Source organism: Sciurus vulgaris, assembly GCF_902686455.1.
Source record: "Sciurus vulgaris genome assembly, chromosome: 10".
Taxonomy (NCBI): Eukaryota; Metazoa; Chordata; class Mammalia; order Rodentia; family Sciuridae; genus Sciurus; species Sciurus vulgaris.
The window spans coordinates 125,866,613-125,894,182 of record NC_136470.1 but is presented as its reverse complement, the minus strand read 5'-3'; the positions used below and the strand labels follow the sequence as shown (position 1 = coordinate 125,894,182).

At 51.0% G+C, this 27,570-nt stretch overlaps 1 protein-coding gene across 1 annotated transcript; it reads left to right on the top strand.

Moving 5' to 3' along the window:
• The first annotated feature begins 8,558 nt into the window (after nucleotides 1–8,558).
• Nucleotides 8,559–11,249, top strand: FOXL2 (forkhead box L2). Its single transcript, XM_079156081.1, has 2 exons — nucleotides 8,559–9,953; nucleotides 10,324–11,249. Exon 1 carries the CDS (start codon nucleotides 8,795–8,797, stop codon nucleotides 9,923–9,925), a length of 1,131 nt encoding a protein of 376 aa, XP_079012207.1. The 5' UTR covers nucleotides 8,559–8,794; the 3' UTR covers nucleotides 9,926–9,953; nucleotides 10,324–11,249.
• Nucleotides 11,250–27,570: the final 16,321 nt, after the last annotated feature.

Sequence of the window (27,570 nt, the reverse complement as noted above, 5' to 3'; positions counted from 1 at the left end):
GTGAGACCCTGTTTCAAAATAAAAAGGACTGGGAATGTGGCTCAGTGGTAAAACACCCCTGGGTTCGATCCCCAGTACCAAGAAAAGAAAGAAGGAAGGAAGGAAATAAGCAAGCTAGCTGTGTGTTGGTAAGGCTATGAGGACATAGGAATCTCCTTTATTATTGATAAGGGCTTATTCTGGGTTAATCTAAAGAAAAGACATTTTGGTAGGATTTACCAAAGTTATAAATGTATATACACTTTGACCCAACTCTTACACTTTTAGCAACTTTTTTACAAATATAAGTGTATGCCTACAAAACTAGATATACAGAATTATACATCACAGTGTTGCTTATAAAAGCAAAGGATTTGGCTGGGCTGGGGATATAGCTCAGAGGTAGAGCACTTACCTAACTCCTGAGGCCCTGGGTTCAACCTTTTTATAGAAACAACCTACATACTATGCAGCTTTCAAAAAAAAAAAAAAAAAAGAATGCATTAATATGGAGAGATTTCAGAGAAAGGGGCAGAACACTGGGGAACCGGTGCTGTGTGTGCAAACAGTGAGAAGGCCAGAGAACGTGTGTGCTCTTTGCTTATGTGCATAAAATAGGTCTGGAATGCTATACATGAAACCAGGGTCACCAGCTGCCTTTGAGAAGGGACACTTGGGGACAGAGTGGGAGGGAGATTTTCACTGGCAAGTCCTCTATATTTTTATATTTTGGATCATGTGAAAATGTGACTCATTCAAAGAAGAACTCATGAAAGTGTAAAATCTGAAGCAAGGTAAGTTTCCCAGGCTGACATCAGAGGTCTGTGTCTGCTGCTCTGTTGTGGTGCCTCCTGGCCTGTGGGTGGTGTGCACAGATAACAGTACCCAGCCTAAGGACCTCCGTTCCATCAGCACTACCTCCCTCCGTGGCCGAGAGCTGACCTTGTCTATTTCTGGACCTGAGTTCCCATCACCCATATGACAGGGTCCCTTTCTGTTTGGATGTACTGCCAGTCCCTGTTCCTCAGAAGTGCTGCCTCCCAGCCAAAGGCCAGGCCCAAGAGGTACCTGGAACATGGCATGCCTGGATCCTGTACTGTCCCCTCCCAAAGCCCCCAAATTCTGACTATTGCTACCCCCAACAAAAGCCTGCTTGTACCACCACAGCAGCCTGTCAGTAATTACCTTCAATTACAAACCCAGAGCCCAGCAAGCCCTCAATTAGTCTATGAAGGGGCCTGAGGAGGGGTGGCTGCACCAAGTGTAAAGCCCACATGTGACCTCCCTCCATAGGGTAGCACACTCCTTTCACGCAAGCCCAGGGACTCAGGATTTGGAGTTGGTACCAAGCGGTTCTGCTGGCTGTCCATCCCCACAGTGACCATTTCCCATAGGGTGCAGTCAAGAACTCTGTCTGACATTGCAGTTCCCCAGACTCCCTGCTCAGACCATACACATCCACCCCCCACTTACCACTTTTTAGGGCAAGGTGCAACACCGCCAAGTCACTACCTCCTTCTAGGACAAAATGACCACCTTCGTATGAACACTGCAGAGAGATACTCCAGGATGACACTCCTGGAGCCAGTTGTGGGCTGGGCTTAGCATGCTGGGAGGAGAACCAAGTGCCCACCTCATCCCAGGAAAGGAGGGTTCCTGGATTCTCCCCTGCTGAATCCAAAACAGACTGATTCCTGGCGCAAATATCCTGAGAATGTCACAGGTTGCTGAGTCCAGAGCTCCAATTTTCACTGAACTAAATTTGCTCACTTCTTCACAGTGGGTGTGCACAACTATAGGAGAAAATCTGTTAGTCCTATGTGCATATCTTATGCCTGGGTGTGAAAAGGTATTTGAAGAAGTCCAGAGGTTGGTAGGAAATGGGACTCTTAACAAGCAGCTAGATATGGTCATATGGAAGGACTTGTATGTGAAGATGAAATTCTGGAAACCAATGTCAAGCTGCACTTAGTAGCTTGGGACTTTTGGCAAGTTGCTGAATTTCTTCAAGCCTCAGTTTCCCCATCTGTAAAGTGGGAATAGTACCAATCCCTTAGGTTTGTCATAAAAATGAAATAATACATGTAAGATCCCTGACATGAAATAAGTGCTTAATGAAAGATAGCTATTGTTCTTTTACAACAACAATGATAATAGCTGGAGGTACACAGTGGTCTTGAGAGGATGCCATCTATAAGGAAGAGACCCTATTACAACATGTCTATCTGTACAGCACTGTCGTTGGTTCTGACACTTTGGAAATTATTTGATAATATCTACTAAAAGCAAACATAAGCCTACTCCTAGGTATTCACTCAAGAGTAATGGAATGCTGTTCACAAAAAGACATGCAAAAATGTTCAGAGCAGCTTTAATTATGATGTCCCCAAACTGGAAACAATGGTCATTAACAGATGGCTGGGTATGCAAACTGGAATATGGCACAGCAATGAAAAGAAATGGATGTCTGAAGCTTGTAACAAGAACTGTGCATGTTAAAAACCTGTTGTATAAAAGAAACTAGACAAGCCAGGCATGGTGGCCATGCCTGTAATCCCAGTGACTCAGGAGGCTGAGGCAGGAGGATCCCAGAGCCAGCCTCAGCAACTTAGCAAGACTGCCTCAAAATAAAACATATAAAGCGCTGGGGTGTGGCTCAGTGGTTAAGGGCTCTGGATTCAATCCCTGCTACCAAAATAATAGTAATAATAAAAATAAATAATAATAATAAACTAGACACAAAAGAGCCCCTGCTGTATGTCTCAGTTATATAAAGTTCAAAGCAGGCAACATTTGTTTATGATGATAGAAATCAGAGATGGGATCCCTTTGAGGACACAGTGACCAGGACAGATACTAAGGCACCACCCGAGATGATGGAAATATTCCATGTCTTCATCTAGATGGAATAGTCCATTACATGTGAAAACATGTCAAGCCCTCTTCAGAGGTGTATTGTTTACTATAAGTTTTAACACACAAACACACCCTATCTTGTTATGCAGAAAATCTACTTTAAAGGGCCAGTAATACAAAATACAAAACTCAGTCCTTCTCCCTCCTTTTTATTTATTTATCAGCACCAATAAATTTTTTAAAGAAATTATTAAATGCTATATTGAAAATATATATACATGTAACATCTTTCCAAATATCATGTAACAAAAACAAACATGGGCCCTCCTGCATGGAGGCTCTTTAGACAGTGCCCACTTTGTGGTGAGAAACTTGAGCTGGGGATTAGGACCAAGGGAAAGGTCTCCTTTTGACATCCTTCCGTGGGATTGTGTGGGCTTTGGCAATCCAGGCAGCAGGCCATACCTTGAAAGCCAGCTGCCCCAGATGCAGAAGCCTGTTTCTGTGAAAGTCTAGATTGAATGTTTTAGACATATCCTCTCCATGATCAGGGAGGCAGGAAGCCATCCTCACCTTGCCTAAAGTTCAGCAGCATGGCTGTGCAGCCACAAGGTGCAGGTAACCCCAAATCACGGAGAATTCTCCAAACTTGAGGGGCCCTCACTGGCCCAACCATTCTTCCCCACCTGCAGTCTCTTTCTCAGAAATTCTAGCTTCATTATAAGGCACATGGCATTTCCCAATTCTCCCTGTGGAATAGAACCATTTTCCAATTCCTGTTAGAAGGTATTAAAGACATCCTGGTAGGAGACACTGAGTGAGTCATGGGGGACAGTCTGTCCATCAAGGCTTACCGTCTAGAGGTGGAGAAAGGCAAACGGGCAACTTTAAACAGCACACTCCACTCCCAAGCAAGGGTCGGGACCCAAAGGCAGGGCACTAACTGTTCAGGACTGACAAAATGGCCTTGGGCCATGAAAGTCATGGGAGATATCAGAGAACACTGGCCAACAGCTTCTGCCACCCAGGAATTCTCTCCAAGAGTATTCTAGAGGTCTTCAGAGGGAGGTGGTCCTCAAGCCCCATTTGCCTTTTCTCCCTGAGTTAGCCTCAACCAGGATAAAGACCTCCTGCCCTGAAGTCATGCCTCATAGAGGTGGGGCACACTCTCCTTGGGCCAGAGATTCCGATGGACCTCTAACCCAGCATCACATCAGTGAGGTAAGCAGGAACACAAGTCAGTCGCCGCCGTAACATGCGCTGTAGTCCCAGCTACTTGGAAGGCTGAGGTGGGAGGATCACTTGAGTCTATGATTTCAGGACCAGCCTGGGCAACCCCAAAAAAAACCCTATTCAAAAAACCATTTTTTTTTTTTTTAATCCAAGAAGTAACCCCAGAGCTCTATCTCACCTGCTAGTCCAATTCCCCACAGGAGAGGGGGAGGGGAGCTTAATAAGACACCAGCTGGAAAGAGCTCTTACCTGTGAATTTTTCCAGAGAGTGGGGAGTGGCTCCTCCTTCCTCTCAATCTCTCTTTGTCTTCCCACTCCCCTACTGTGGCTCACTGCCACTATCTCTCTCCCCCAAATATTGGGGCAATGGACTCTGCTAATCCCACTAAGCAGAATAATGCCTGCTGTCCCCAAACTGTGTGGGTGTGTGCATAAGAGCTGCAACATCCCCCTGCCCTACAGCCTGTCAGTCTGAGCACTTTTTGTAGAGTTGCAAAACAAAGATGAGTGGTAGTGGGGTGTGTGTGTGTGTGTGTGAGTGTGTGTGTAAGTGCATCAGGGGCATGTTCTGTACCTAAGTTTCTCATAGAAACTCGGAACACCTTTGCCATGGGGAACAGCCAGCTGGCAGCTCCCTCACTTTGACTACAAGCTAAGGACCTCAGGGACTCAGGAAGCTTCTGGGAGCCAGACTTGCAGACAGGGAGCCAGAGATCATTCCGTATGGAGAGTTGGGTGGGTGCGCCAGGATGTGCAGAGGCTTAGAGTTCAAGCACCAGTTAAACATGGTTTCCTTCGAAGCGTGCAGGATTTGGACCAGTATGTGCAGTGGGTGAGTGTGCGAGAGTGATGGGGAGAACCAGACGGGATACAGAATTGACTGGGAGAGGAGAGAGAAGTGGATGGAGGGATGTGACCCGAGCAGAGGGACATGCAGTTGCTTTAGGTGTGCGCGGGTGAGGCCGGTGCGTGCGACGGCTGAGGCGTGGAGTTGTGTCGGAGGAACGAACAGACACACGTAAAGCGTCTCTTCTCGCCTTGGGTCGCAGAGGCCGGGCACACAAGCACAGGGTGGCAGCCCGCGCGGTTCCTCTCCCTGCGCGGGAGTGGGAAGCTGGCGGGCGTTTCTGGGCCTGGCTAAGAGGGGCCGCGGCCCTGGTGCGGGCAGCGGGCGGCGGGCCGGGCTGGCGAGCGGAGCGGAGCCGGGAAGCGCTGCCTGCCTGGGGGCCGCCGCACCACTCCCGGGCAGGACCTGGCCGTCTTCTCCCACTGTTGCAACTCTGGAGGAAAAAAAAAAAAAAAAAAAAGTCGTGTGGCTTCGTCGGAGCCTGGAGAAAGGCTTGCGGCCGCTGTCCCTCGCTGCGGGGCAGCGAGGCGGCGATCCGTCGGCGGGTCCCTGGCACGGCTCTGCAGGCGGCGCTACCATGGCATGACCGGCAAGAGCGGGTGGCCCCTGGGTTGCAGCTGCGGGCCCCTGGAAAGCCCGGGCGGTAGAGGCAGTGAGCTCCGCCCGGTTCAGAACCTCGGCCCTTTGAGGTGAGCGTCACCCGGAGGTTACTGAGGAGGGGCCCTGGGTCGCCGTGATGCCGAGGGAAAAGGCGGTGGCCCTGGGGCCCACGCGGCCTGAGCAGGACAGGATCACTCGCCAGGAAGGGGGCCCTACCCGGCCAGCCTAAGGTGCACCCCACCGCTTCCTGGTGCGCCCGCCTCACCCACCTCCGACTGGACGCAGTGAAGACAGGACTCTACCTCTCCCTAGGCTCCTCCAGCCCGAAGCCACTCGCTTTTCCCCCGGAGACCCGGAACTGCCCTAAGGTGATCACTGCAGTACCCGAAATCCTTGCCTGTTTTCCCAGCCTTCCAATGCCCGGCAGCCGTGTGAGCGCACATCCTGGGGAGAAACTAAACTCCAGCCCCTCCTAATGTGCACATGGGAGGTACCCCTTGCTCCATCTGCGCTGGGGATTCTGTTCCTGGAAAGTCCAGCCAGAAGTCAACACCTGCGAGGGCAGGAGTCCTCTTGTTGGCGCTCAGAAAATCCTTCAGAGGGTCTCCTTCCTTTATCCCACCTACTACACACACACACACACACACACACACACACACACACACACACACACTCCTTGAAGACTGAAAAGGGAGCTGAGTGTGGAATTCGGGGAAGTGATGACACACACAACAATGCTGTTACACCTGGCTGCTGCGGGGCTGAGCAGCGGAAATGCCTGCCTGCAAGGAGGGGTGTCGGGGGAGACTGAGAGAGCCAGCCTGGGTGGTCAGAAAGAAAGAGGAGAGGAAAGGAGAAGCCGCCACTAAGATGGGGCCAGACCCAGCTGTTTTCTCCCTGTCCCAGCCCTGCGGGAGCCAAACTGCAGCAGCCCCAAACCTGACTCACCCCTCCTACCCACAGCCTGGGTATCCATGAGAGTGAGGAAGAAGAAAAACACCTGCACTCCTGCTCAGAAAGCAGACACAGGGGTTTTGAAGAAGTGGTGTAAGTTGGGGGCAGTGGGAAATAGCCTGGAAAATAACCAAGCTACTTTGAGATATTACCAATAAGGATTGGCAGCAGTATCTACTGAGGTCAGTTCAGGGGATCCTAGCTCCCTCTCACCCTGGTGGTCAGACCAAGGGTTTCCCTGATGACCTCTCTGGAACCATCTTTAGGATGCTGAATTCCAGACAGCCCCATCACCCTTTCCTTCCTTTCATCTCAGAATTCAAATCAGAGGTCTGAGTGAGAAGCAGACAGCATATGTAGGTGACACAGTGGGTTCCTCAGGCTTTCTGAGAATTCTGATACTGGAGAACCTGGGGAGGAAAGGTAGTGACAGGCATTGGACTAGTCATTCCAGACATGCCAATCACTAACACACACCTGAATAACATTCATTCAGTCCACCCTCCTCAGCAAAGCATCCTGACCCCCTTCTCAGCACTCAGGAGTTTGAGGCCACCTTTCTCACACTTTAGAATTGCAGGCTTTTTATTACGGCTCAGTGAAAATTCATATTGTTAAAGGGCACACCTGATTTTGATGCCAGGGCAGATTTCCTCTGAGACATTCTCTATACATGCTGATGTAACTCCACCCCAATCAGACTCCTGTAGAAGGTAGGTGAGAACGCACCTCTGAACCTTTGGGGAAAGAAGATCAGAACAAATGGCTCATCATTAGAGAATTTTGAACAAGTGCCTTTTTCAGGCTGTTGTTTTTCTTCCAAGTCTATGTTAGGATAATATACACGGGGAGAAAGGAGGTGGAGAAGAACTGTGAAAGGCAGAAAAGAAAAGAAAAATGGGAAGCGAGGAGAGAAAAGAGAGAAGAGTCTACATTCATAAACACATTTACTCTGATACTTAATATACATGTATTATTACATGTCTGTAAGTATAAATGTATTATAACTCATAAATATAAGTCTCACACCTTGTATGTGTGCATACCTGTGTTTTTGACCAGTACTCTTGCACCTGGACAGCTGGTATGTCAGGCATCTCAAGGACAAACCTTCTCATGACTTCCATATGTGACACCTGCGTACACATATATGTAGTTCCCCAAAGCCCATCACAAGATCCTCGCCTATGTGGCAGGAGAAGGGGACAGCCACCTGGTGTTGTTAAAGCACACACCCAACCTGGAGAACTGACACGGGATTCCGTGGAGGGATCTGGTTCCTACATCCACTCTCGGCGCAGAGACGGGCAGAGGCGATTCAGACGGTGCCCCTGGGCGCCTCTTCCCAGCGATCCTCTCTCCAACCCCATCCCGGCCCAGTGACTGAGAGACCGTGGGACCCGGCAGGCCGAGATTTCTTCATCCAGTGACAAGCGTTTCTGGGCCGGTTTTCCCCAAATCATGGCGAAGCTCTCCCCACTCCACCCGGGTCGGGCCCACTTGCTGTTCTGTCCTTCCCCCAACCCCAAGTTAGAAATTTAGCCTCAGGACAGCGGCAAGAGAGTCCTTTTCTTTCACCTGATAGCCGCGAGGAGGCCTGGAGCGCCTCTCCTCGCGGGGGCCCGAGCTCCCAGGGCACTGGCCGCGGGCAGGCGCCCCCCACTCCCCGGGCTCTCGGTGTCTCCTGGCCCAGTCCGCAGAGCGAGCGCGGGTAGTTTTCAAGGGCTTGTGCGAGTGTGAGAGTGCCGTCCGCTGGGCCCCCGAGGCTAGAGGAGCGGGGGCAGGCCGGTCCGGGCTGTGCGGGGCGTTTACAAAAAGTGACTTGGAGATGAACTCGCCCGTGCGCGGCTGGCTGCCCCGCTATAGGGGCGAAGGCGCCTGACGCAAGCGGAACTCGGCGGAGCCCATACGAATCAGAACAGAGCGAAGCTCCTGGCGCTCTAGGGACTCCAGGAGGCAGCTCCGCCAGAGACGCGGGTCGTGCCTCGGGAAACCGGGGGGAGGGGGGAGGGGAAAGCGCAGAAAAGAAAACCCACCGAGGCGGGGACTGGCCTGAGCGGGGAGGGGCGGCGGGGCCGGAGCCCCTCTGTTGGGCAGACTCCCCATGGCCAGAGGCTGAGTTCCACTCCCGCCGGCCGCTCCCTGGGGGAAGAGAAAGGAGATCGAGAGCAGCGAGAGGCCTCCAGTGAGCGAACGCGGGCGGCATCCTCTGTCTCCAGAAGTTTGAAGATTCGGCCGCGAGCGGACTCGTGCGCCCCGACTCCGCGGAGCCAGCGTCTAGAGAGGAGAGCAGTGGCGACCGGGCCGCGGCGCGCCGGCTTTGTCATGATGGCCAGCTACCCCGAGCCCGAGGACGCCGCGGGGACCCTGCTGGCCCCCGAGACCGGCCGCACAGTCAAGGAGCCCGAGGCACCGCCGCCGAGCCCCGGCAAGGGCGGCGGGGGTGGCGGCGGGACAGCCCCGGAGAAGCCCGACCCGGCACAGAAGCCCCCGTATTCGTACGTGGCGCTCATCGCCATGGCGATCCGCGAGAGCGCCGAGAAGAGGCTCACGCTGTCTGGCATCTACCAGTACATCATCGCCAAGTTCCCGTTCTACGAGAAGAACAAGAAGGGCTGGCAGAATAGCATCCGCCACAACCTCAGCCTCAACGAGTGCTTCATCAAGGTGCCGCGCGAGGGCGGCGGCGAGCGCAAGGGCAACTACTGGACGCTGGACCCGGCCTGCGAGGACATGTTCGAGAAGGGCAACTACCGGCGCCGCCGCCGCATGAAGCGGCCCTTCCGGCCGCCGCCGGCGCACTTCCAGCCGGGCAAGGGGCTCTTCGGAGCCGGAGGCGCCGCCGGCGGCTGCGGCGTGGCGGGCGCAGGGGCCGACGGCTATGGCTACCTGGCGCCCCCAAAGTACCTGCAGTCGGGTTTCCTCAACAACTCGTGGCCGCTACCACAACCGCCTTCACCCATGCCCTACGCCTCCTGCCAGATGGCGGCTGCAGCGGCGGCGGCTGCAGCGGCGGCTGCGGCCGCGGGCCCGGGCAGTCCCGGCGCGGCCGCCGTCGTCAAGGGGCTGGCTGGCCCGGCAGCCTCGTATGGGCCGTACTCACGCGTGCAGAGCATGGCGCTGCCCCCCGGAGTAGTGAACTCGTACAATGGCCTGGGAGGCCCACCAGCCGCGCCCCCGCCGCCGCCGCACCCCCATCCGCACCCGCACGCACATCATCTGCATGCAGCCGCCGCACCCCCGCCAGCCCCGCCGCACCATGGGGCTGCCGCGCCACCCCCGGGCCAGCTCAGCCCGGCCAGCCCGGCCACTGCCGCGCCCCCAGCACCCGCGCCCACCAGTGCGCCCGGCCTGCAGTTCGCCTGCGCCCGGCAGCCCGAGCTCGCCATGATGCATTGCTCTTACTGGGACCACGACAGCAAAACTGGCGCGCTGCACTCGCGCCTGGATCTTTGAGAGTCACCGCATGCCGGCGCGGACCGATGTAAGGATTCGAGGACGCCCGACGCCGGCCCTAGTCAGAGCTACAGTCGCCCGTCCGACCGCGCACCCTCTGAGGCCGACTCTTGAGCCAGCACCCAGGACCCTTCTGCGTCCCTTCGCTTCCCTCAGCTCCTCCTGCTTCTCTTTGTCCCCTCCGCTTCTCTTCCTGCGCTCTCCTCCCTGCCCTCTATGCCCTTTGCTCCCCAGGCCTGAGGTCGCCTCTCCGAGTGCTTTCTACATGTAGGCCTTGTCTCCTGGAGCCCCAGCGCCTGGGCCGGACACTCCATGCCAAAATTCACCACGGAAAGAGAGCGCCCAGGGCCGGGGTGCAACCGCGTCGGCGGCGCAGACCTCTTGGCCTTCTCTTACAGGTCGGTGGGCTTTCGCTGGGCATTCCCCGCGCGATTGCCGTTCAATTCTTGGCTAGAAGCGCTGGGCTGGACCGGTAACAGGACCCACGCCACCGGAGAAAGGGACGAACGTGTCCGATTGCTCCGCGAACCCTCTTGGAGCTGTTCAGAAGCCGCTTGCAGCGGGGCCACTGGGCGGGGCGGGGGTTGGGCCCAAGCGGGGAGCCGGGCAGCCCAGCTCCGCGGCCTGCATTAATGTTTGCTCCACATCCCCGCGTGGAATGTGGCGGCGTTTGCTCCGCTCTCCATCCCGGCGCTTCGGGCATCTCCAGGCCGGGACGGCTGGCTAATGTCTTGCTAAAGAGGTCGGTGGGGCTTCTTTAGATAACATTGAAAAATATTTTTTAAGAGAAAAAAAACATTCGCGGGAAAACCGGCGAAGTATCATGGCCTTGGAGTTTGCTAAAACCAAACATCAACATCAAAAGCTTTAGTGTCCCTCATCTTCTCCCGTCGGGACTTCAGAAAGCTGTGTTCAAGAAGGTAGGAGAAAATAACCAGTAAAAGATGGTTCGTCTGTGAATCGGGGGAGTTTTCCTGTCTCCCTGCTTGGGGGGAAAACAATAAAAAATTTCCCAGAATCTTCGGACACAAGCCCCGGACTGCGGGAGATCACTGCCTGCCCAGCGCACGCTGCAGGGGTGGCCCTCCCCTCCCTGGTTTTTGTTTTTCTAACGTCTTGCTTCTCCCACTTTTGGAAGGAGAAATGTGAAACCCAGCAGCGGCCGGCCCAGGCGGGCTTGTGGCCCGGGCCAGCTGGCCCAAAAACCTTAGACCTGGTTGTTGTGTAGTATGTTATTTGGGGGACCAAATTTTCTAGAGAGAACTAGAGCACTTTTGTTGTATTTGTGTGTGCGTGCGTGCTTGTATGCGTGTGTGTGCGCGTGGGTGCCTTGTCAATTCCCAAATAAATTTTTTGTTTTTTTCTTTTAACACGGACTTAAATTATTTACTTTGCGTCTTAGTTCAGTAGCAGTTAAAAGAGGAAGCTTTTCAGGAAAAAAAAAAAAAAAAGTTTGTTCTTTTTCAGAGGAATCTAAACAAAGGTTGAGAGCAACCAGGGTGACTGGGCATTTTTGGCTGGGGATGGTGCTTTGTTTTCCTAGAGATTATTTGTTTCAGTGTCATTGCTGGTGGTTTCAGCAGAAACCTGTTCTTTCACAAGGCACTACTGTAGATAGGGCTTGTTCCATTTTTGCACCTATGTAAGTGTGTATTTTGCTTCTCACACAATTGTACTAGTTGTATAGGCTGTGCTTTCAGTATTATCCTCATACTTTTCAATTTTTTGAGCAAATATAACAACCAAAACAGTTTATTCTCAGTATATAAAATCGTGGTATCGAAATGTGCCGTACACTGCAAACCTGTTTATACATTCTACATGCAATGAATGGCTTCATTATTTTTAATAATCGGAATTCATTTATCTTGAAATACGGGTAAGAGATTTGGGGGTTTAGGGAAGGGATGAATATACTGTGTGGCCACAAACTTTTTTTCTTTCTCTTCCTTTGTGGAGATCTTCAAGTAACGAATTAAGATTTAGGCTTCCGCACACACATACAGAAGTCTGACCTGGTTGTAGTCTGGATGTCCTGGACAGATTAAGGGTGGTCTGTCGTTCAGTTTTCTCATGCGATGACAAGGTATTGGCTGGCTTCTGCTGCAGCTGGAGCTAGACCCCATGGCCAGCTACCTGTCCCTTACCTTTCCCTCCAACTCCAGGACTAGATAGCAGCAGCAACAGGTCCAGACCAGTGCGTGGGCTGGGAGCTGCTGAGGGCTACAGGAACTGTACCTGTAGGATCTCACCTCCTTCCTCTGGGGATCTGCCATGGGAACATCAGGGTAGTATCCCTGTTATGTGTAGTTGGGACCTAGGGGCAAGGTTTCCTCTCCAGATGCTCGCTCCTCCCTCAGGCATCCCCAGGAAGGTTACTAGGTGGTAGATGAAACACGGTGGGTTCTCAGAGACAACCCTGAGATGGGAACTGGAGTTCTCAGGCTGGAGAGCGAAACAGCCAAGGAAAGAAGTCCCAGAGGCCCGTCAGGCCTGATGTCTGGGTGCTTCGGGTGCCTGTCTGCTTCACTCTCTGGCTGGCTAAGGGGAGTTGTAGAAAAGACAATTTGCTGCTGCACACCTGTCTGTTCGTGCTTTCTGTGATACAGATGTGTATCCCGTGGGCAGTTGTAAAGTCTTGTGCCTGCGGCAAATGTATGTGCATACAGTGTCAATTAGATGTCAATTAGGTGTAAAAATGGGAGATGTGTATGTGTGTGTGTCACTCACCTGCAGAGAGAGCACATACTTTGGGCATTATTATAATCATATAGCTAACACTTAGTGCTTACTGGGACCACAGTATGTGTTGCATTATACCTCATGGGGATGCGTGCTGTTATGTTTGAGGCATATATGTCTGGCTTGCTGAACAGTAACAGCAGAGGCTCCCTGCTTAGAGTCTGGCTGTCAGCACCCCCCTTTAACTGCTATCCGAGAGTAGAAAAAGCAGGGGAGGGCAGCCTCCCAGGCAGAGCCACTGAGGTAAGAAAGTTGGGCTGGCCCAGCACTGTAGGACAGAGCCTCTCTCTGCCCCTGGAAACTGAAAGGCAAGAGGTACCCAAGACTGAGAAGCCTCACCAAGCAAGTAGGATGAAATGAAAGAATTGGTGAGAGCTACAGAGAGGGGCTGGAGGAGGTGAAATAAGGGAGCCAAACCATACCCCACTTCCCCATGCATGCCCACAGGAAGACATCTGTCTCTAATGGCAGCCCTGGGGGCGTCTCAGAAACTCTACTGTTTGTTCATTTCCCCCCCAGTGCTAAAAGTTTGGGGCAATTGCAGACTTTCTTCATCTCTTATTTCCTTTCTTTCCTCTCCCTCTTTGCACTTTTAAGTTTCTGTTAGAGAAGTTGGTTTAGGGAATTTCCTAAGTGAGAGAAAAGGATTTAAGGGAGTTCCTGACATGTAGCAATTATGCCTTATAATATACAGTCTGGTTTGGATGGCCAGCGGCCTATGTGGGTGTATGTATATACGTTTGCCAGAGGGTACTGTAAATACAACACAAATAGAGTTTGATTCAAATACCCTGTCGCCCTCTGAAGGTCCTGGGTAATGAGTTGCTACATATGGTATTGAATGCTGTGTGTGGATGGATGTAAACATCCTCAGCTCACTGCTGACAGGGTGAGCCCTCGCTCCACATTTACATACAGATTCTCAAAGCTGTCCAGAAGCTCCCCCTAAAACTGCCCAAAGTAAGTGGTTTGGGGAGGGGTGTCCTGTTCTCAAGGGAGACTAAGGATAAGTCTTTGCCAATGCAGTACTAGTACCAAGAGACTGTGGGAAGGGAACTTGGCGAGTTCTCAGATAGCTCCACAGCCCTCTCCATAAGATGTCCCAGCCTTTTCCCCTTTCATCAGTAAAGGGTTTGCTGTCCCACATGTGGAGTTTGATGGACAGGAAGTCCAGGACTCTCACCTGAGGTTAAGTCCATCAAGTCTTTGTTCTTTCCTGCAAACCAAGACTGAAAAACCAACTTGTGGAGCCCCCTGGTGGCAGGTGGAATTTGGGGGTAAACCCTGGTTTCATGCAAGCTAGCTGGCAGAAGATGCCAGGGAACTTCCCTGGACTGAGCTCATCCCTTGATGAGGGCCTGGAGCACCTAAGCTACTGGGCCAAATTCCTGACCTCCAGGAAGGAATTTGGGGACAGAAAGTGGCTTGGTCAAGCTCAAGAGCCCTACAGTGTCTCTATTCTGCTTATCTAACTCTGATGACCATGCAGACCTGCCCTATTGGCTCTGTCACCACTGTGGGGCAGCCCCTATTCCTAGTCAATCACTCCACCACTGAGCTACATCTCCAACCCCAACCCAACCACCATTTCCCCCATCCCCCTATTCTTTCTTTTTCTTTTTCTTCTTTTTCTTCCTCCTCCTCTTCCTTCCTCTTCCTTTTTCTTTTTTCTTTCCTTTCCTTTTCTTTTCTTTTCCTTTCCTTTTCTTTCTTTCTTTCTTTCTTTCTTTCTTTCTTTCTTTCTTTCTTTCTTTCTTTCTTTCTTTCTTTCTTTCTTTCTTTTCTTTCTTTTTTGGTACTAGAGATTGAATCCAAAGGCTCTTTACCACCAAGCCACATACCCATGACTTTTTATTTTTTATTTTGGGATGGGGGTCTCACTAAGTTGCTTAGAGCCTCACTTAGTTGTTGAGGCTGGCCTTGAAATTTCTTTTCTTTTTTTTTTTTTTTTTAACTTTCGATCCTCCTTCCTCAGTCTTCCAAGTTGCTGGGATTACAGATGTGTGCCACCGTGCCTGGCTTTTTTTTTTTTTTTTTTTTTTTTTAAAATAAGACGTGGGTGTCTATGTTGCACAGTCTGGGTTCAAGCGGTCCTCCTGTCTCAGACTCCGGAGTAGCTGGAGTTATAGGTACATACCACCCAGTCTGGGTTTCCCTGTTCCTTAGAGTAGCCTGTGGGATCTGTGTGAAGGGATGGGATGGGAACAGAGGCCACATCTCTATCCTATGTGATGGGGACCAGAGGCATGATGCTGGCAGGAGCAACCTTCACGTCCCCAGTTCTGCCTTAAGAACAATCAGATAATAAGGATTCTTAAAACCAACAGTCTTAGTGACTTTATGCTTTCTTGAGAAAGGGGCTCTAGGCTGCACAAAAAGGGCATCTGGGTTCCAGGAACCCAAAATTACACTACATTTAGAGAATGTGAATACCAGAGAAAGGAAGGGTCCAGTCAGGTTACCCAACTGTCTGTGAAAAAAAGTCTCAGAAATTCTAAGGGGATACCTGAGAGCAGCTGATCCTAGCTGCCCACACAGACTAAGTAGCAGAGGCCCTGCCACCTGATGTCCCACAATCAGTAAGTAAAGATGTGCCTGCCCAGAGGAGAAGGGAGAACAGGCACAGATCTAAGCTTCCAGCAGACTGTGCAACAGAAATTGCTGCCATTTAGGTTGTTAAGGCACAGGCTCTGCCTTGGTAATGAGCTGTGACAAGCTTGTCCTGAGACCATGTCACTCCAGGGAGGTGGCTTGTGCAAGATGAGGCACAGATAGGGGCCTATTGAGATGAAAAGAACTGACACAAAGCCAGATGTCACTCTTTAATGACTATGTAACCTTGGGCAAAGTACCAATTCCAAATTTGGGGGGGGGGGTGTTGTTTTGTTTTGTGGTACTGGGGATCAAGCCCAGGGATACTTTACCACTGAGCTACATCCCCAGTCCTTTTTGTTTTTATTTTGAGACAGAGTCTCATTAAATTGCCCAGCCTGACCTTGAACTTGTGAACCTTCTGCCTCAGCCTCCCCAGTAGCTAGGATTACAGCTGAGGGCCATCATACCCTGCTCGGTTTTCTTTCTGTAAAACAGAAATAATGACACACATGTATACGTGTGTATGCATATGTGTATATATATGTATATATATACATATATATATGAATCAAGGTTAAGATAATTAAATATTCTAATGCCAGCGTGTTGTAGATATTCAATAACAGTTAAGTTCCCTACAGAATGGGAGAGAGAGAGAGAGAGAGAGAAAAGAAAGAAAGGAAAGAAAGAAAAGAAAGAAAGAAAGAAAGAAAGAAAGAAAGAAAGAAAGAAAGAAAGAAAGAAAGAAAGAAAGAAAGAAAGAAAGAAAGAAAGAAAGAGAAAGAAAGAGGAAGAAAATGGAATGGAAGGGGATGGAACACAGAGAACACAGAGGAGGGGAGGGAGGGAAAGCCTTTAGTAGTAACCCTGTAGGGTCTTGACACCTTAACCCCGTCACACGATGGCCAAGCCACATCTGTGAGCCCCTAAAGCCCAAGCCCCTGACCACTCACCGGTACCCACACACATGCGATTGTGTCCACTCTGCCCAACCGCAGCGTGGACTACTCGTCGGCCTCGGGGACACGGAGCACCCTGTTGCTGTGGCAGTGAACAATCGACCCCTGAGGGCAGGACCCTCCGTGGACTCCTCCAACCCTCCTCTACTTCTCCCAAGACAAGGTTCACCAGCGCGCGAGGTTTTCTGTGGAAAGGCCCGAATGACCCTCACACGCCCAAGCGCTTGGGGCTCGCGGCAGCCGCCACCCAGGCTCTCTGGTCTTCAATCGCCTCTCTCCGGGTGGCGGGACTGTTTGAATTTTTCTTTTCCTTTTTTCAGAAAAGCAGAAGGTGGCCATTCGGAGGGAGGTTGTGGGGGTCAGCCTGTGGGCGAGGCTCCCTGGGCCTTTGTAGAAGGAACGGAAAACCCGAGGGGCAAACGCAGGAAGCGGGTTGGGCCAGGCTGCAGCCGGCAAAGGCGCCGCCCGCGGGTGGGGAGCAGGGGCAGTGCGGGGACATTCGCCTGGGAAGACCCGGACCTGGGCCCCCAGCGCCTTCGTGCCCGCGGGCCTGTTGGCGGCGCTGCTAGCTCAGATCCTCCGGCGCGGGCAAAGTCCCTCCTGCCAGCTCTAAACAAAATTGGAGGGGTGGGATAATTAGGGGGACCTGTGGTCTGCATCGCTGGTCGGCCGGAGGAAACTCAGCAGGCCCTGATCACGCTCAGCGGTACCAAATGCCCAAGGCAGTGGCCGTCGAAGCCCTAGCCACGTAGGGAGGTCAGCTCTTGTTCTCCAAGTTGGGACCTTAGCCCTCCAGACTGTCCTTAGTAATAATACTATCGAACCGAATAAAACAAAACCTTTCCCTGAATTTTCCTCTAAGGAAAACTGCTTGCCTAGGGAGGCAAACAAAAGAAAAGAACAAGATCCCGGGAAACTTCAGTCTCTATGGACGAGGAGGGAAGGGGAATATGCCATTTGCTTTTTTGTTTGTTTGTTTCTAGAAGAGAAAAAAGGAAATTCGACACATTTTTTTTTAAAAATCTCCCCCCAACAACCGCTAAAGACTGTGAGTGTGAACAGCGAGCCAGGAAACCAAGCCCCCGCCCGCAGTGACACCGGGCCTTTGTCCTCTTTCCTGAAGTCCCCGCGACTGCTGACCGTTCAGAGATAAAGGCCGGGTCAGAGGCCTGTGGAGTCCCGAGGGAGAGGGCAGCGGCCAGTCCCACTGGCCCCTTTCAACCTCGTATGGGGAAGTTTCTAACCCCCAGGCCTCGTGGATCCACGAAACAGGGGCTGCAAGGCCGCGGTTTGCTCCCATCGCCAAGACGAAATGCAGCACAGATCCTCGATGTCCCTGAAAGTTTTCTGCCACTAAATTTTTTGGACGCCCCTCTCACCAGCGTTTTGCTTTCCTAAAGGCTCCGGGAGGAGTAAGGAGCCGGGTTCCCCCGCCTGACCGTATCTCCACAGTCGTGCTAAACCTTTGCTGCGACTGTGGCGTTTGCAACCGCTAGGCTCGGTTCGCCCTCAGGATCCGAACCCGTGTGGTGTCTATCCTAGATGCGCCCCTGTGCCTTGTTACAGCCACAGAAACTCTTCTAGCGCTGGGCCTCAAATTTCCCGCGCAACATCCTTCATTCGACCGAAGAGGTCTGTACAGAAAACAGGAGAGCATTTGTGATCCTGAAGCAAATACTTTCTGTGATTTAGAAACCTAGGTCGCTGCGCAACTCTGCTGCGTTGCCTAGCGGCCTTGAGCTTCCCAGGGTACCGCAGACGCACCTGGGAGACGCGAGCGCAGCTCTGAATCCCTTCGAAGAAAAGAGGGAAGAGTCCGGCGACCAGCTAGTGTGGAGCGCTGCGCAAGCACACCTTGTAGGTTTCTGGGGCTCTGGCCAGCACGGCAGCCCAAACGCTCTGGATCAGATATTCTCCCAGGGTCATTCGCCTTCCTTCACGATGACTTATGGGGGTAGAGGGCCTGGGTCACCTTTCCTAAGTGGAATGGCTCAGGGTCCCTCCTTTTTCTTCTGTAGGGGTTCTTCATGGAGAGGCAAAGAAAGGGCGATAGACCGGGAAGCGAGGCCCTGCAGCCTCACGCGCCCGAAGCACCTTCCACCACCTCCTTTTCTTGCTCCCTGCCCCCACCAACAGGCTCAGGGGTCTCGCTACCCGCTGAAACTGGAGCTGCCCACCGCCGGCAGATCAGAGATAAAGGAACCCGGCGGCGCCGAGGCGATGACCTACAGACCCGGATCCGGCCTTTTCCGCACCCCAGAGCCGCACCCGGGACCTTACTTCCCCGGGAACCACTGACCCAGCTCGGGAGAAACGAGTCCGCAGAGCAACGTCCACACCCTGCCTCCAGGCGCAGACTGCGGGGTTCGCGTGCGGAGCTCGGTGTGCATGCACGCGCCTGCGGAAGCATGTCCTGTATCTGTGTGAACATACATGCGTACTTGTGTGCGCATCTATCATGTTTATGGAGACAGGCACGCACATTTACACGAGCCGATGTGAATGTGCACACGTCTATAAACTGTTCCAGCGTCTGTTCTGTTGGCTAGTGGGCAGGTACTAATAGGGTTGACTGTTCCTGAGTCTTCATTATGCCTCACGTTTACACAGGCCTTTACTGTTTTCAAACATAATTTTCACAACCGCCCAGGCAAATGATCTTCTTTCAAATTTTACAGATGGGGAAACAAACGAAGAGGAGTTAAGGGGTGCCGGTTAGCACGTCTGAGAAACAAGTCACGAACGTGCGTGCGTTGAAGGGTTGGGCGGCGGGTCTATTTAGTATTTCAAGCGACCCCAGGTCTGTAAGCCCTCTGGCTCTTCGCCATGCTTCCGGGAAGATCCACTGAGCCAGGTGCAAGGTTTCAATTCACTTGCGGATACGCACGCACTTTCGAGTCAGGTGACCGAAGTGTCAATCCAGAGCCGGGAAGTTGGGTGTTGACCTGAGGGCAACGTGCAACTGAATCCCAAAATCTGGCGGGCCTGGGTCTCCAAGGCAGCCATGTCAGGTAAACCACGCAGAAAAAAGGATTCTTTCACCCAAATTGCAAACCCAGAGCCGGAGCGGTGACAAAATTTCATTTCATTGAGCTCCTTCTGTCTCAATCGCTAACAACCCGAAGCCCACCATGCCCATTTCACAGAAGTGATTAGTCGGGAGGCTAGAGCGGTACAATTGAGTTACCCAAGTAAAGCCAGGAAGTGGCCAGTTGTGTGTCTCTCTATCCCTAGCTGGCGATCCCTCTGCTCCCAGTAGGGATCGCCTTTGTCGCTGCTTGCTCCACGACTCCTGCGCGCGCCTTTGAGCCCTTCCACTCCTGGCCTCTGACTTCCTGTGCCAAGGATGCGAAAGCTATCCTAGCTCTCACAGTCTCATTAAAAAGGTTTCTGCAAGATTGAACTCTTTTGCCGAAAAACACTATTTTCTGTGAGCGTTGGGTTTGCTTCTTTCTTTCCCTTCTGAAGCATTTGGTCTCCCGCCCGACCCCGGTCCCTGCCCCTGAAAGCCCTCACAGACCGGGTGTGGTTACCCGAGGGCTGTAGCTTGACCACATTTCACAGGGTGCCCTTGGGCCTCAATGCCCGGCTCCGGCTGCTCTCTGGGCTCCAAGGCCGCCCCCATCCCGCATAGCCTGGGTGCTGGAAGGGAGTCGGCGGTTTGGCAAGGTCGCTATGCAGCCTCACAATCTCGAGGCTGCCCTCTGCTGGCACCAAGCGACATCACCGCCGCCTCCCTCAGCGAACCAGGAGATTCAGCCAGAAGAGCTAGAGCCAAGCAAGGCCATGCCTCTCTCGCTGGACTCCCAGAGTGGCTGCCCCATCTTCAACCCCTATCGAGATCCTTGCGTAATTCTCGGTTCCCAATTTTAGCTCTCCACCGCCAGGGGAGACTCCAGGTGCTCAGGTTAGAGGGCTTCAAAGGGAGGCGGAGCTCTGCGCCAGCAATCCCTTTGCTACTTTGCGGCTTCGGCCGGGATCCGGGGCCATCAGCCCTCGGGGAGGTGAGGGGCGGGGCGTGGGCAGCCACAACCCGCAATCGCTCGCCAGGGCCTTTGCCGCAGGCCACCGGCGAACTCTGGGGACGCTGGGTAGAGGCCCAGGCTGAGCTCAGGCCTCTTTACTCCTTCCTCTCAGCCACCAGAGCATTGATTGGTGTTCAGGGTTCCAACCTGCCCCGCTGAGGAGAGGACTTCCAACTCTACTTGAGGGTCACCTTTGCGCTTGGCTGCCTTAGTTCCTTTCAGTGCCTTGTCATCCTGACAAATGAAGAGCGGCTCAATGACAGGAGAGGGCCGGCTCTCTACCAGCACAGCGCAGGGTCTCCCTCAGGGTCGCCCCTGACAAAACTGATCTGAGACGCCCCCATCCTTGCTCTAGAAATAAGTCTCAAAATAAGGCAGTGAGGCGGAGAATTCCACCTGCTGAAATCCCTCCCGGGATAAAACTTTTTTTTTTTTTTTTCCTTTTTCTTAGCGCTAGTGGGGACTAAACCCAGGCCTCACATAGGTTAAGCAAGCCCTCTATCACTGCACCACACCCCCAGCCTCATCCTGGGATAAAACTTAATAATCATACCTGTGCACTTCCAGTGCTACGCATTAGAATTTTTCACGTTTTCTTCTACTTACAAAGATAATTCGAATTGAAGAAATTGGGAAAGTAAAAGATTAAGATGCACAAAGTAAGCAAAAATTACAATTAACTTCACCTCTCCCCCACAAAGTAAGCACAGGTAATATTTAGTGACATTCCTTCAGTCTTTTATATATTTTAATAAAAATGTCTAATTCTTATAATTAACAGACTATTTTCACATATAATTTTGAGCCTTATGTTTTGCTTGTCTTTATCTTTCACTACAAGGGTTTCTCCATATTTTCTTTGAGAAATGATTTTTTTTCTGTTACTGCATAATCCATCATAAGGATGAACAATGATTTTTTTTTTTTTTTTTTTTTTTTTTTTTGTACGCCAGCACCAGTTCTGTCTGTCTGTGTTAGGCCCAAGAAAGTCTCCTGAACCACACTCCCTACATCATTAAATATATAATCAGTAGTTGATTGATAAATGTTGAATTTTTTGCTAGCCTAACAAAGAAAGTCATGATGCCTTCTCAGGACACTCAGAATTCATCCCCAAATTTAGGATTGCTTTGAACTGGAAGAGAGACTTCTAGCCCCTGCTGACAACTGTCTTCCTCTGCTGGACACCAGGGAGCTGGGGTGGTGGAGGTATGTCATGAAAGAAAGGATGGACCAGCAAGGAATCTGAAGAGCTGCCCTGGCAGCTTCTAGGACCGAAGCACTGTCCGCCAACACAGAAAATGCTGTTTGTGTTCTGGGTTTCTTAGAGCAGTGTTGGGAGTCAAACATGCTTTCATTTGATCCTGGACCTCCCTCTTAGAAGTCATGTGACCTCAGAAAAGCTGCTCAACCTCTGAACCTCATTCTACAAATTGGAATAATAATGCCCACCACATCAAGCTTTTGTAAGTATTTAAATAAATAATCACACATTTAGCCTGGTGCCTGTACAAAGAAATCTTCAGTGCATGGTAATTACTTCTTCTCCTGACTCTGCAGTGGCCATTGCTGTTGCTTCTGATGTTAACTATGGTCTTGGGGATCACTGCAATTGCCCTCTCTCTCAACTCCTGACCCCATTGCTACTGTTAAACACAGCCCAATTCCTGGCACTAAGCCGGTCTAAATTCTCAGGGCTCACAAAGTCATTTCCAGCGTTCTGGTTGGGCTGCTCAGGACCTGCTGACAATCAGGTCTGGGCTTGGGCTGTTTATACTAGAACCGTTAAAACAGGAAAATATGCAAACCCTTCATTCACAGGGATCCGGCTATTGTTGGGTCAGAAATGATATTTTTGTTTCTAAAATAAAAGGTACATTTGCTGCTTTTTACACATACACACATGCACACACACACTTTGTTTTTTCTTTTCGTTGTGTCTAAAGAGCTCAGAAGGCAAAGAATATGATCTGGTTCATTTCACTAGTTCAAACAGCCAAGCTGGAAGGGCCCATTAGGCCTGAATACATGTTCTGTGAGCTCTAATAAGCCTAAACTTCACTGGGCTGTTTTGTATGTCCACAAACTAAGACTCCTATCCACCTCCCAGACAAAATGCCTTCAAAATCTATCTCCTGGATCCAATAGGTTGATAGAGACAACATTTCCTTCTAAACAAGAAATTAAAGAATTTAATTTTTAAAACTAGCCAGGCACCATGATACATACTTATAATCCCAGCTATGCAGGAGACTGAGGCTGGAGCCTCAGCAAGTTCAAGGCTAGCCTCAACAACTTAGCAAGAGTCTGTCTCAAAATAAAAAATAAAAAGGACTGGGGTGTGGCTCAGTGATTAAGCACCCTTGGGTTTAATCCCTGGTACAAAAAAAAAAAAAAAAGAATGAATGAAAAGAAAGGAAAGAAGGAAGGAAGGAAAAGGGAAGGGCAGGAGGGAAGGAGGGAGGGAGGGAGGGAAGTCCCAATTGAATAAAAAACTGAGACCAGGAGTGGTGGTGCATGTCTGTGATCCCAGCAGCTCGGGAGGCTGAGGCCAGAGGGTTGCGAGTTCAAAGCCAACCTCCTCAAAGTCGAGGCACTAAGCAACTCAGTAAGACCCTGTCTCTAAATATAATACAAAATAGGGCTGGGGATATGGCTCAGTGGTTGAGTGCCCAAGTTCAATCCCAGCTACTAAAAACAACAACAACAACAATAAAAACTGAGGTTTCTCCAGTGGACTCCAGGAAATACAGATTCTGATGAATTTCCATTGGGACCACAAGGAGTTGCAAAGATCCTGGTTCAAACACCGGGATGTGTGAATACAAGTGCCAGGGGTTGCTTGTTTCATTTCACATGCTTCTGTTGTGCTGTTGTCTGTGGCCTCTTTTGTCACTGTAGTGTAAATCTACTAGAGCTGGCTTAAGCCAAACTGGGGGAGGAGGAGGTCATTAGAAGAATTTATGGGTAAGTCCAGGGAGGCCCAGGCAGGGTGGCAGCCAGATTTCCTAGAGGGCTCAACTGGAACAGGGCTGAAATTGTCACAAGAATGAACTTTTCTTGCTAGTCTGCCAGGTCTCTCCTCTCTGCTCTGTGCAAGAGATGATCTTAAGTTATAGTCATCATCTCTGAGTCCCAGTTCTATCTTCCTGTGTGAAAAAAGTTTGATTGATTCACCCAGGTTAGGTGCTGTCATGAAGGCCCACCCCTGGTGTGTCAACTGGAACTGTTGTTGAAGGAGAGGGTCTCAATGGTCACTTCTGATGGTCCATTGCTATGGAAAGAGAGCATTTCTTCTAACACTTGTGAGAAGCAAAGAAGATACCCCCCCAAAGTCTGATTTGTACCTCCAACCAATCAATAGCTCAAGGGTTCTTGATACTAGCTGAACTCTGAAATTACCAAAGAGGCTTTAAAAAATATTGTATTTTTTTTCCAAAGCTACTTGATGATTCCAATGTACAGCTAGGATCATGCCAACAACCAAATAAGAAACCTATAACCAATTTAGCCATTCCCTAATGACATAGTCTAAAATAACAATGAAGAGGAAAATTATAAAATCTCTTGGTTTTTACATAGTTTATTTTCATTTAAATTGGAGATTGACATCCTAGACTAAATTTCAATTCCATAACTATTCACATTTGACATTTTCCAAGCCCCTTAAGTGTTATGTTAAATTCCTGAAGAAACTTGCCTTTCTGGAAAGCCAGAGATACTAGAACAAAGAATGGCTCCTCCTGGTCTTCACCAACCACAGCTCCACCTCCCAAACCACCTGCCCCTTCTTTCCCAGGGTCTCCAGCTTTTGCAGTCTCAAAGCCCCCTTGCATTGGATCGGATCGACTTTGCTTGCCTCCATTCACAGTCCTGAGTTTCAGGATGCCCACCCAGGAACCTCTGATACATCTCCTTGTTCTCAGAAGGTCAAAGAGGAAGTTAGACATGGTGGTATATACCTGAAATCCCAACAACTTGGGAGGCTGAGGCAGGAGGATCACAAGTTTGAGACCAGGCTCAGCAACTTAGTGAGACCCTGTATCAAAATAAAAATTAAAAAGGGCTGGGGATGTAGCTCAGTGGTAAAACACCCCTGGGTTCAATCCACAGTACTGCAAAAGAAAAAAAAAAAAAAAAAGTTAAAAAGAGAAGACTCTGCACCAAGCTGGCAAACACTGATAGAAACCTTGTCCTAATCCATGGCAGGTTTAAGGAATGTCTCCATTTTGCTATGTTTTGTTTCCCTTCATTAGTTTTCCCTAAACACTATTTTATAAATAGCTATGATGTGCAAGGTAGGAGATAAAAAGAGAAGTACCACCTGAGAGATTCTGTCATGAGCAGAAGTACAACACTGGCCCCTCTAGGCTTGGCCTTGCATGGACCCTAACTAAGGTGCATACTGGAGACTATCATCTGCCTGCTCTTTCCAGCCTGGCCCAGCACTGAGACCCAAGCAGACCTAGAAGATGAGGGGCAGAAGGAAGGAGAAGAGAGGGGTCATGTCTAGTGGAGTCCAGGAGTGAGGTGTCAGGGGTGCTGCTCTTCCCAATACTGAAACCCTGAGAGTTGGTTCCTGCGTCCAGGGCCAGAAGGATAGACAGTGAGACCAAGCTGCCTTCTGAAAACTGAGAAAGGAAGTCAACACACAGGCCAGGTAACTGATTGAAGATATCCAGAAAGTGGGGCTGGCGATAAATATGATGGTTTTTGAGGCTACAGAAAGGGCTTGGAAATGTCAAATGAATCCTGGAAGAGTGGTTTTCCAAGTATAGCACCCGGAAAAAAATTTTTTTTTAAAAAGTGTTACACCCAGACCATCAGCATCTCCTGGGATCTTGTTAGAAATGTTCTACTGCAGGCTCTCTGAATCAGCAGCTCTGTGATGGGGTCAGGAATTCTGTGCCTTCCCCATGCCCCCAGGTTCAGCTGATGCACACTCAAGTCTGAGAACCAGTGGACTACTCTGGAAATGCAGAAAGGAGAGAAATGTTATCTCAGACATCCCACATCTAAGGCACTTACAGGTGTATAGATTCCTGAATATGTTCTAAGAAGCCAGGCAGGAACTCAGAGATGTCACACCAGCAAGAATTGGTATCACCATCCTGCATACCCACCAGCCTCTCCCTCCCCTGCTACACATATATACAGACTCTTCCTGCAGGCTTGACTTCTGACCCAGGCAGGGTGACACAGGGCCAGGGACCTTCTCTAGAGGTTGCAGAGCTGGAGCAGAGCGTCGATGACCCAGAGGGGCTGCCTGGAGTCCTGGAACTCTTAACATTTTCCTCCTATGAGGCTTTTAGCAGTTGCCCACGTACCTGCACAGGCTGCTGAGAAATTTCAGTTCCTGAGGTTTGGGGTAGGACTTGGCTGATTTACTATAGGACAGGGCTGATCAATCAAAAACAAGCTTCAGGGGCTCAGTGGTAGAACGCTTGCCTAGCATGTACGAGATCCCAGGTAGAATTCCCAGCACCTAAATAAATAAAATAGGCTCTAAGGAGGACATCAAGTTAGGCATATTCATCAGTTGGTGGATCCTCTGGGGCATTATTGAATAGTTTCCCCCTGCAGTCATCCCGGGGATGAAACCATTGACAGGGCAATAGGGGTGGGAGACTCTCAGACCAAGCTGCTCCTGTCTCCATATCTGTCAGATGGCTCCCAGAGTGCTGTCCCTGGACCAGCAGCACTTCAGCATCACCTGGGAAACGCACCTTCTCCGGTTCCACCCCACCCCGCCTACAGAATCAGACTTCTGGGGCGGGACGCTGCAATTTGTGCATTAACAAGCCCTGCAGGAGACTCCCAGGCTCCTTCGACCAAGTTTGAGGACCACTGGACCGGGGGTGACTTCGGGTCAATGGGGGGCAGCCCAGTGGGCGGTTTTCCAGCAACTCAGAGCTCCGGGCCCCAGGTGGGGCAGCCCCCCAGCGCGCGGCCCCTGCCAGGCATCGCGGGGTCTGCGGGCCCGGGGGCCGCCGGCGGTGGCTTGCGGGGAGGAGTGACTGCCGTGAGATTCCGCTCTGACCTTATTTTGTTCCATTCCGGGAGGAATAATTTGTTTCGTATTGGAATCAAAGCGCCTCTCGCGGCCCTGGCGTTTTATCTCGGCGGCTCTCGGCCCGTGGGAAGGGGCTCCGCCGGGGCGCGGCGGCTGCTTCCCATTAGGGCGAGCATGGTCCCCATTACGCGGCTGGCTCCGTGCTGAGCCTGTCCCCGCTAACGGGACGCAGCTGACCGGCTTCCGCGCCGCGACACCCAGGGACCCGCCCCTCTCCGCCCTGTTACAGATGGTCCCAGAGGGAAGAGGAACTGGGGGGCTGGAACCCACGATGGCAGGCGGTCCGAGAGCTCACCCCGCGGCTTGACTGTCACGGCGCCTGCCGAGATGCGGTCAGAGAGGGGCACCGTGCCCGAAAGAGCACTGCAGGCCTCTCTCTCTCTCTCCGGTGGAACTGAGCTCACAGGCCCCTCGGCTTTAGGACGTGGATCTTGCAAAAGTGGCACTTAGGAGGAAAGCATCGCGGGATTCCCGACGACAGGGAGAGGAAAGCAATTCCATTTTACCTGTTTAGACAGTCCCTGAGTCAGGGACGGTCATGGCTGGTCAACAGGGTAGACTTATCCCCCCCCCCCGCCCCCCAACCCTCTAGTGTGGCATTCCTTTCACAAATAGCATAGAATGTCAGTGAAGACTTAAAAAAAAAAAAAAAATTAAAAAAAGTCATACCCATCTGCTCTGCCTTAATAGCAACGCAGACAAGGGGACAGCCCACCACCCACTGGGGAGGAGCATGGTCTCTGGCGCTCTGGGCAAATCCGGGAGCTGAGACTTCCGTGCACCAAATCGTGTATATCTTCTGTACCTTGTAGGGGTGACAAAGGGGTCTATTCTGCAGTTGTTAAATGGTTAGGAACTGTGTAGCAACATGGAAAAACAACAATCTCGCCTTTGTTAGCGGTCAGACTTGGAAGATGATTGGTTTTCCATCCCATTGGTAATTTGGCACGATTACTACAATATTGTTTGTGCAATAAAAAAATTAATGAACTCAAAGAAAATAAGCGTAAAGTTTGACCCGAATGTTGGGGCCTTTTCTTTGCTTTGGGGTTGTAGGAGTGTCTGGCTGTTTATTCAAGCCCTGGCAGGTCCCCAGCACAGACCCTTTGTCACCCACACAGGATACAGAAGATTCACAAGATATGGTGTGTGGAAAGCTCAGCTCCTGGATTTGGCCAGAGCGCTAGAGAGCATGCTCCTCCCCAGTGGGTGGTGGGCTGTCCCCTTGTCTGAGGAGTTATTAAAGCAGAG